General features: G+C 37.6%; 1 protein-coding gene across 1 annotated transcript; it reads right to left on the minus strand.

The window, feature by feature from the left end:
- Nucleotides 1-2,888: 2,888 nt before the first annotated feature.
- Nucleotides 2,889-8,398, minus strand: nmur3 (neuromedin U receptor 3). The gene is made up of 2 exons (XM_067586514.1): nt 7,471-8,398; nt 2,889-4,755 (listed from the first exon to the last, which is right to left on the minus strand). Exons 1-2 carry the CDS (start codon nt 8,315-8,317, stop codon nt 4,325-4,327), a joined length of 1,278 nt encoding a protein of 425 aa, XP_067442615.1. The 5' UTR covers nt 8,318-8,398; the 3' UTR covers nt 2,889-4,324.
- Nucleotides 8,399-11,087: the final 2,689 nt, after the last annotated feature.

Raw genomic sequence — 11,087 nt, forward strand, 5'->3', positions numbered from 1 at the left:
ATATTATTTATGGTCTTATCATTATCAATAAAATACTGAAGGTAACTTGACTTTCTAGATCAGTTCTACATTTGCGGTTTTTGTTATCCTCTAATATTTTATTATAGTATTCCTTCTTACATATCCTCATAACATTAGTTAGCTTATTTTTATATTTTTTATATTTATTTTCTACCTTTATAGTTCTATACCTTATGAATTGTCTATAGTATTTTCCACTAACTATCTCTCTATTTTTGTTTTCTGCTGTATCATTTTATTGGACAGTTTTTGTCATACAATGATTTGAATTATTTTTTAACAATGTTACATATACTTTGTCTATATCTTCTTCTTCATATATTATTTTCCAGTTTTGTGTTAGTAAGTCACTTCTAAATGCAGTCATGGATTCATTCTCACTCATTCGTATTTAAAGTTATTGGCATCCTTTTCCTTCTTATCGTTACTGTCATAGACTACAAAAACTGGTAAATGGTCACTGATGTAATTTATTAATAGCACTCTCATTGTACTGCCTCCATAACATTATTGAATATGTCATCTATTAGAGTGGCACAGTGTGATGTTATTCTACTGGGTCTAGTGATCACCGTATTGCAGGTCTACATGGAAGTCACCGCACATTAACATAACCCTCTGATTTGTTTTAGCAAACATTCCCTCTATACTATCCTTAAATATTTCAATGTTAGATCCAGGTGCTCTATATACACAACTAACAATTACATTTTTCTACATTTTCTATGGTAATACATTCAAGCACATCAATATTTGTTGTCATACTTTCCACTATAATTGAAGATTTTGTCCACATAAAGAGCTACACCTCCTCCTTATTTGTTCTTCCTATTCATGTAAGTCAATTCATATCCATTCAATTCAAAGTCCACAACCTTCCCAGAGCTTAGACAAGTCTCAGATATAGCTATAACATTGATTGACTTTAATATTCTTTGATGTTTTGAAAGTTTGCATATAGACTTCTGCTGTTTAAGTGAATAACTGACATGATGTGACTTGACCTTCATCTTGAACTGATCATCTGTGTATCAACAGTAATTGTCTGTGAGATACTTGGAGACATTATTTTCAGGGTCAATATCATTCTCCATATCTTGAAATTTATGTTCAGTGAATTCAGAATCTCATCCCAGTTTTTCATATTTCATAATGTTGTTTGCTGTTCATTATCTCCAGATGGAGATGAAGTACGTCTGTCAAAACCTGACATGTTATATTTAGTGTCAGTTACGTTCTGCGCTCTTTGCGAGCTGACCTGAGTTCAAGTTCAAGAGACAGTTTCATTACCTTGGCTGCTGTTCTCCCAGGAGTTGCCATCACTGATACTTTTCCAGATCAGCGATCTCCTTGATGACAAGCACTTTAACCTCCTCTGGTGATCCGTTCGGTTTCATGAACACTTTACAGTTTGTTGTCCATGTGGATTGGATTTTGTTTTGTTTCCTCAGGAAGTGCGCCTGTCTGGCAATGTCAGCATTTTTCTTTGTCAGGTGCTCACTGACACGTTGCTTCCTTTTAGTTTTTTCCCCTGCCTGAGCAGTGCTTGTTTTAGTTTCCTGTTCACAATGTGAATTATTTCTCGCTTTTGTTTTTTTCGGGGAAGAGGATGAAGCCTCAATATTGTTGCAATCCACTAATATTCCCTTGCAGTTGAAGAAAGTGATCACTTGTTTCTCAAAAGAGTCCACATCAGGCTCGGTGGGTTCTCCTTCTGCTGGCACTGCAGCCCTTGCATATGACCAGGTCTTGGTATCCAGACCCCTGATGCAACCATGATGATGAATAAAACTCTTCAGCACTATGCTACATCCATATTTCAATCATCAAAGTAGCAAAACATCAGAAATAACAAGGCATTAACATAAGTCATAGACATAACAGCCATATTTGGACAACTTCAAATTAGATGTGTAGCTTTTAAATTAGGCATAGCACAATAGCCATAGTCAGTTTTCGACTTTGCAATCACAGTGAACAAGAGCTTACCAATCAGTCAAATCATGTACTGTACATGACAGCTGGCCGTGTGACAAGAGATAAAACAAGATTAGGAGAAGCTCACAGTAAAGCGTTAGATTCTTTGTTTACAACTTTCACCGCAACACTGAGACATATTTGATGACATTCTTTTGCTTCACAGCAACACAACAATTTTCCAAATGAGAACAAAAAGAATTAAGCACACAACACGTTATCATTCAGATGAGATCCAATTGTTTTTCCCTCTGGATTTATCCTCTAAGGCATACAGCAGTTACAGTATAAGACAGCAGGTGGAAGATGGAGGCACTGTTGAACAATCAAATCAATTAAATCAAAGTTTATGTACAAGCTCTTTAAAAACATGTAGTGAGATCGAACAAATTGGATCTGCTCCTCCTGTGCGGGATGGCCAGCAGCTCTCAGGTAGATTCATTTGATTACAAAGAGCAATTTCCCTACAACTTACTTCCAAGTGCAGTCAATACTATATGATACAAGGCTTTGAAAACGTATTAATCAGATATAGAACTTAAATCTGCTTGCTAGGCAGTTAATTTTGTGTGAAATTGCTTCTTTTCTATCAGCTAGAATCAAAAGATAGGGCTGCATTTGAGAGACTTTTTTTATTCTGGTGGTGAAAATGGACACGACTATGTATACACACAGCAGCTGAGTTACTGAAACTATGAAAAGGATTAACTAAAATCTGTCTCCTAGACCACAGTTTCTTTTTTTTCTCTTAAGTTGAATGAAAGACACAGTGTTGCACATAAATAATCCACTATTTAAAATATTACAGTAACTTTAACTGAGAGTCATATGAGGTGTGTTACTGCCTACACCAAGTCTGATTGACATTAACACACTATATGTTCCGCTATGTTTAAATATGACTTTCATTCCCCTGAGGAGTGTCGTTTAATTAAATGTCAAGTCTAACTGTCACAAATCTTACAATATATATTGTAACTGTCTGTTCATATTGCACTAATTGGCATAATATTTGACCTTCAAGTAAATAAAAGATTTCAAATGAAATTTTGATATCTTAGACACCACAGCTGTTTATGAAAACATGAGGAGAAACTGGCTTCTGGCACTGTGCTCTGGTGTTTAAGGATTTATGCATTTTAGATGTGGTTATATGCAGTGATGAAAGATCAAAGTTAAAAACCTTGTAAGACCACAGCTGTCACACCACAAGGACAACACTGATAAAACTTCTTGATGCTAATTTGATCGGGGAGTTCCTTCATCATTTTTTGTAAACTCTGACTGTTTAAAGCAGCAGTTCAACATTTTGGAAAATGCACTTACTCATTTACAGAGTTTCAGAGTTTGCAGAGTTAGATGAGGTCATGTAGCATAAAGACTGAAATAGTCCAGCACACAACCCCAATAATACCAGATCTTTTTGTTTTTACACTTTGTACAGATTCAACGTACAAGATGAGCTTTGGAGGAGGTGCTGGTAGACTTTTTTTCCACCTTTGGACAAAGCCAGGCTCCTCCTGTTTCCAGTCTTAATGCTAAGCTAACCAGCTGCTTGCTGCAGCTTTATATTTAACCAACATAGATGAAAGTGGTATCAACCTTCATATCTAACTCTTACCAACAAAGCGAATAAGCGTACTTTCCAATGTGTCACACTATTTCTTTAAAATAGGTGACTAATTTCTCTTATTTTCTACATGAACAAACTTAATTTTCAAAATACTCTTCAACTCTTATAAGACCTTCCTTCCAGATGTCACTACAGCAATCTTGCCTTCTCACTGCTGGCTCATGTGATGGCCGGGCAAGTGGCCAGCGTCGACTACCAGTCCGGTAGATCACAGACAACATCCTGGACCTGCTGGGGATGGAGGACACCGTCTTCTTCCTCTATGCTTATTTGCTTTCTTGAAGATCGATGGAGATAGTGCCAGTAGCCAGTAGCATACTGACTGGAAACGGGGAAACAGCTAACCTGGATCTGTCCAAAGGTTAAAAAAATCTACCTACCAGCACTAATCTCACTAATTAACACATTACAACTTGTTTGCTTAATCCCTACAAAAGTGTAGAGCATGGGAAGTTACTGCCCATGAAAATAAAATAATCCTGCACATAACCCCCCCCGGGAAATCCCAACTTGTCTAAACTTTTCATCATTTTTTTAAAAAGATAAAAAAACGAGGTACAACATGTAATTTGTGATCTTTAGAGGTGCTGGTGGGCGGATGCTGTTGCCGTAAAACAGATGCAGGCTTGCTGTTTCCCCCTGTTTTAACCATAATCATATTTACCAAACGGACATGAGAGTGCTATAGCCTGTTCAAATCAAATCAGAGGTCTTGCAGGGTGTCTCTTTGCACGCACATGTGAGGATTGCAGTGTCCATGCTCAGTGTCATGTTAGGAGACAGCAAAGGGATGAAAGCATTAGAGTCCTTACCCTCAGCCTGAGCACTTGTGCTTGAGACAGAGGGATCTAGTAAAATAGGGAAGGGTGGTGAGTCTCTGACAGAGCTGTTGTCCTCCGTCTGGGAGCACACCAGTTCTCGGAAACACTCCCTGAACCGTGTGGAGAGCAGACTGTAGATGATAGGGTTGACCGCAGAGCTGAGGTAGAACAGGACACCCGACAGGATGTGGACATACTGATAAACATTGTGCATCAAGTCGGTCCACTGGCTGATGGAACTCCACAGGAGCCGCTCGATGTGGAAGGGCGCCCAGCAGACTCCAAACACTGCCACCACAATTGCTAGAGGATTAGGCCAGAGAGAGAGAGAGACAGAGAGAGAGCAAGAAAAGGTTTTTTTTCTTATTTGTGACTGGTTCACCTGCTGCATGTTGATTATTATTTCTATGAATTTTTATGCCTCTTTACCTTTACTAGGAAAATCAAATTAGACAGAGATAGAAAAGATGCTGAGCTGGTCAGACGAGGGGACTACATAATAAAAAGCCTCATTGGACATGGGGATCTGTTAGGGTGGGAAATTAACTTTTTAAAATGTGAATATCTACCAGCCGCTGACAGATAAATGTTCAAATTCACCAGCCACTTGAGTAAATTATTATTTTGTGTCTGAAATCTAGCAGCCACTTTTATTTTTCCAGCATTTGGCTGGTGGCTGGCGCTAAGTAATTTCCCAAACGACTAACTAGAACATCCTGTTATTGCAAGTTTATCCATGCAGTCAAAGCTGGGCTGTGTGATTTCAGAAAGAAGCAATAACAAAATCCTTCTCTTACAAATGATAAGTTGAATTAATAAGGAATAAAACACACCAATATTCACTTCAATGCATTTAGATATTTTACCGCTACAGCCTCACTTGGTCTGACCAGTAGGTTGTGTAGGTGAATGAGAAACGTCAGAGTCAATTCGCTGATTTCCACTCACTCTCAGTCAGGGTGCTTAATAATAATGTCTCTTGGAAAGTCACTCTTGGGAAATACAAGGAAATTTAATGTCCCATTATCCTGTAATTTCTACTCTTGTCCAAAGGGGCCACTGCAACAAAAGTTGCAATATGTCACTTTAACAGCTACAATCCAAAAATGACAAACTGACAATAAATAACCCCTAAAATTCCATCATCATCATCATCATTTAAAGGCTTATTTCAGATCATGAAATGTGAAGATTTAGCAAGCACATTTAACTTAAATGTGGATAAAACTTTGAAAATAATGAATATATTTCTGTTCATTTGGCCTAACACATAAAACTGCACACCAAGTCGCCCCAGTGTATAATATCTTAAAAACATTTTAGAAGATTTAGTGGTTATTTCACTCATGTTCATTTGTAAATGTGTCACTCTGAGCAGTAGAGGGTGCTTAACGTCATTTGATGACAGAGTATTCATTCCTCCAGGAGGCGCAGAGCCAGCAGGATGTTTGGCTGTTTGCGATGGTGAACATATGGCATCAAGCTAACTGACACACACACACAGATATATATAAATGTGAGAGTCCCAGAACACTTTTTATCTTTTCCCAACAACAGTTTGTGAGATTTGTCCCATAACATTCAGTTTTCTCAGTTTTCCCACTTAAGTAAATCTTCAAAGGTTGGAAAAATCCTCTTTCTCCACACTTTTAACTATTCTGTATCATCTCGATCCAGCTATATCTTTGAAGCTATATGATGTTTACTCTGAGTGAAATGTTCAAACCCAAGACTCCATGTTTTACATCGATGCATGATTGCATCAAATGCAAATACTCCACATGATTTTTTTTAAAAACATTCCCAGAAAATTCCAGCCTGACATGTTTGGTATGTCTGTGACCTTTGGGATCATCTTCACTTGAAACAGTTCTGTTTGTTTGAACAAAGTTTGGCTGCACAACATTAGTTTGTACCGGAGCTATACCAGTAAATCAGTATGTGCCAGTATGATACTAGGTTACTGAAGATACAGTATTTCAATAATGATAAATATGTCAGAATATACAATAAGTAACAGGAACTTGTAGTACAGAAAGCCAAAGATAAGTTTGTCATTTAGGAACTGTCTTCATTATGTGCTTTGTTACCAAACAGCACTGACAAGTATTTTCAACAGTAAAATGTCCAGCTCAGTGCATATTATGGTCACAAAACACAAATTTAAGGGATCTTTATAAAAAAATAAAAAAAAGTAGCCTATGTTATGTGTTTATGTAAAAATTGAAGTTTAAAAATTAGATCATTATAAGAAGGGAGACAAAATGCACCTAAAAACTTGGTCTCAAATCTTTAGTATTTCTTGATAATGATATTTTATTACATGCAAAAATCAGCTTCATCACAACCGTTTATGTTTTGATCCAATTTGATGGACGGTTGCGTCACCTTAGCAACGTAAGCAACAAACTACCAGCTGTCATCAGATTCTGATTCTGATTTTTATCTTGCTGCTTCTGATTGGTTGTAAAAAAAAAAAACACCTGACTCACCTTTTCCCAACAGAGCCCTGCCTGCTTCAAATAAGTGAGAAGAGCAACAACAAAAACAAACATAGAAATCTCTCATTTCATCAGTCACAACAGTGAGAAGCTGATTCGTGAAATCGCTTTTCAGAGCCTTTAAGGTGACTTACTGGAATTTAATACCAGAAAATCTTTTGTTATAAGTGGTGGAGGTGGTTTTAGATGGTGGATATATTCGTTTAGAATGAGCTGACTGATAAGGAAGAGAGGAATAAATCAATTATCTATAAATCTAGGATGGAGGGGATGTCATGCCCCAAAACTTAAATGTGAAGCAAAAAGGTGCCTTCCAGAATACAAATGATCTATACAAGAAATTGATAATACCGTGTCATTATTTTCTCTGTGTTTTCCTCACGATTTGTCTTTGGAACATTGTTTTGGCATTGATAAGACACAGATTAAAGGGGATCTGCTGTCAAATCATAGCAATCTGCCAGTGCAAAGCATGTTTTCTGGGAGATGGAGAGGGGAAAAAAAAACAACAACTCACAAAGCATCTTGATGACCTGTCTCCTGCGCCCGCTCTCCACACTGATCTTCATTCGAGTGTTGCTGCTGCGGTTCTTTCCCATGTTCCCACTGCGCTGCTGCCTCTCTCTGCCCAAATGAAGTCCCATCACCAGGTACAGCATGCTAATCACCATCATGGGTACAAAATAGAAGCACACAGTGGTGATCTGCATGACCATGTTATAGATCCACAGAGGTTTCAGCACCGTGCATATGGCCGACTCCTCCATCCTCTCTGGCAGGTAGAAGATGCCGTGCAGTGAGGTGTTGGGGATGGCACAGAGCATCGACACCACCCACACGATGGTGATGACCCGTTTGGCGTGCTTGTTAGTCGACAGGTACCGTGTTTTGAGGGGGTGCACCACAGCTATGTACCTCTCCACACTCAAAGCTGTGACGTTGAGGATTGAGGCGAAACAGACCGTCTCAAAGAGGAAGGTCTTGAAGTAGCAGCCGCCCTCGCCGAAGGGGAATGGGTAGTTCTGCCACAGGTCGTAAATCTCCAGGGGCATCCCGAACAAAAGCACTAGGAGGTCCGACATAGCCAGGCTCACTAGGTAGAGGTTGGTGGGGTTGCGCATCTTCTTGTGTTTGGCTATAACTGCACATGTGAGCAGATTTCCACACAAGCCAGTGAGGAAGATGAGAAGGTAAACACTGGTTACGGGGAGGGAGAAGGGAGATCGTTTTGGACCCAGGATATCAAAGAGGTTGACTTCAGTGAATTGGTTGTTGGAGTAGTTCCCAGTGGTATTTAGTGGAAGGCTGGCGTTGTGAAACAATTTTGACAAGTTTGAAGAGGAGCCCTGCAAGATGAGCTCCATTTTAGAGAAGAAAGCTGGAGGAATGAATGAAGACGTCAACACATTCTGGTGCTGCTTTCTGGGTTTGTTCAACACTGGGTGCCGGCTATAAAAAGACGAAACAGAAAGATGAAACAAAACTGCTATCATAAGAAGATGTTTACTTTTTTACTTGAAAGAGTAATTTAATGTGATTCTATTTGATTAACGGCTCTGTGATAATGTCTACTGGGGTCACACTAAAATTTCTTTTTTAAAGTTTTTCTTCTTCGTGTTTTCACACTTTTCAACTGAAACTTAGTGATTCACATATTCCCAAAACATAAGAACTAATTATATTTTAACTAAAGGCTTTCAAATATCTAAATTTAATAGCAGCATGCTTACAATGGAGGATATGTTTAATAAAATAAAACTAGAAATGTATCAATCATCTATAAAATGTCAGAGAGAAGGGAAAAAATGCCCATTATAATATCACAGAGACCAAAGATCAGCCCAAAACCCAAAGACATTCAGTTAACAGTCATATATAACTAAAAAAAAAAAGCCAGGAAATACCTCATACAGTATTTGAGAAGTTGAAAAAAGATATTTGTTTGCTTAAAAAATGACTGAAGCGATTAATCGATTATCTTAACAGCTGCAGATTCATTTTCTGTCGAACCACTAATCGATTAATTGACTCATTGTTTCAGCTCTACATATTACCAGTTAGAGGACAGATGAATTTGGCACCCTAAAGGTCTTAAATAACAACAGATGCTTCATGTTTAGAGGGATAAACATCAGCAGGCAATATGGGAGCCAAGCATTTTCAGGGCATAAACATGTTAACCTGATAGTGCCAGGAGCACCTGGTGCAGAAATGCATTATTCTGAATGCATGTGTAGGATTCATGAATGTTATCCACAGATTTTTTCAATACCGTTTTATGAGAAAATGATTCTTCACTTTCACTTGAAAAGGAGAAACTATTTTCTGTGAATGCATACCAATGAACATGCATACCTCAGTACATCAAGAAATACTTGGCACCATAACCTGCAGCAACAAAGAAAACTATTTTTGCTACTGAACATCACAAAGATATTTATGGTTATGAGTGATGAGAGGAAACAATGTAGTGGGAAAGATAAATTATTCTCACATTAAGATGATTTGAGGAATATTGCTTCACTGCTCCACTAATATGGTTCAAATTATTCTCATCAACTGGTGACCGTTGGAGGAAAATTGAAATTACACCCACTGTTCTCATAGATGCTAATGACTTCCTCTAGAAGGTTAATTATGTTGCGAATTAGTTTTATGTGATGAAAACCGGTGGTGTGTGCTGCATTGTGTGTTGCATTGTGAAAAATTTCTTATTCTTAGAAACACTTCAACACACAGTTCTCTAATATTTCTATTGGGAAATAGACCTGTCTGTGTGATTTAAATCTTACATAATGCCATTTTGGGTTTTTTTTTTTCAAATTTTTATGTAAAATGTTAAATATCATTATTATTTTTGTTAAGGAATTAAGGATTGTGCTTATAAGCATCAGTCAAGAAAAAACTGTAAATACAACCTTCATATTCAGAATATATTGTTTTAAATCAGAAGTAGTCTATAACTTTTGTTAAAATGTTTCCATTAGAAATAAACCTCACCTTGACGCTGCTCCTCTGCAAGCCTCTTCTTATAACACGCTCTCTGTGTCTTCATGACTGGAAATGAGGAAGCAAACAGCACGAATGAGGCCCATTAAAACAACATTACAGCGAATGCAAAAGTTGTTGGACACGCTTCTACAAAGAGGAGAATACAGAGGGTCCACTGTGGATGATGGTAACAGCACTGCAGCTACGTCCCTTTCAGACGGAGATTAAACTGGTGAGATGTAAAGAAGAGGAGAGAGAGCAGGAGGAGAGAGATGGAGAGGCAGAGAGACAGAGAGAGAGAGAGAGAGAGAGAGAGATCACAAGATCATGCATTTGTCTAATTCATTTAGTCTATATGGTCTGAATGGTTTGAATTAGGGAGTGCATGCATAAGCTTCAACCCACAAAGACAAATGACAAGAAGAAGAAGCAAACATAAACTACATCAGTTACATTATAATTGTAAGATATTAAGGCAAATCTAACTATAATTTCATTTGTCCATGAATATTATTGCACTAAAGGGTGTTCTGTACCACAGAAAACATTAGTCTTGCAAGTGCCCTCATGACCTAGAAATATTAATGATTCTATTTGATCACAGTGTAGGTTTTTTGTTTGTGTTAGTGGCCATGTATTCCCCTTCGTGTGTGGATGAGTATTTTTGAGCAGAAATATCAAGAGATCTGCTTTTGCTATATCCGTCTGAATGAACTCCAGATGTGCAAAGTGACACCTTCATTAAATAATTAAAATCAATGTCCAAATATAGAACATCCAGAATGTTTTATGAAGTCTGTTTTACTGTAGGTGACTGTTGCTAACATACCTTTGACAATACATTTTACAGAGTTGCAGTCAAAAATGTAGTGAATAGTTTAAAATGGACGCTGCAAAACCCGCCTTATATGGCATCTAGTTTGACAGAAAGTCATTAGAAGATGAGGACAGGGAAATATATAATTAATACATTATTGATAAAGCCATCTGTTTGTGGAGTAAATAAGATGGTAAAAGACTGTCTTCAAACTATGGTATTGAGAGATGTTGATTAATTTGTCAAAAGTAGTGTAAAATCCTTTCTAAAAAAAAAAAAATCACACCATGTTTATATTCTTCAAGAAGATTATGGCAGCTACATTA

The sequence above is a fragment of the Thunnus thynnus genome, chromosome 4 (genome assembly GCF_963924715.1).
Source record: "Thunnus thynnus chromosome 4, fThuThy2.1, whole genome shotgun sequence".
Taxonomy (NCBI): Eukaryota; Metazoa; Chordata; class Actinopteri; order Scombriformes; family Scombridae; genus Thunnus; species Thunnus thynnus.

Bases quoted from the DNA above. Each gene is read 5' to 3' on its own strand.
- nmur3 (XM_067586514.1), bottom strand. From the start codon at position 8,317: ATGGAGCTCATCTTGCAGGGCTCCTCTTCAAACTTGTCAAAATTGTTT. The intron at 4,756-7,470 runs GTGAGTTGTTGT...CTAATCCTCTAG, and splicing joins ACAGGTCATCAAGATGCTTT to CAATTGTGGTGGCAGTGTTT.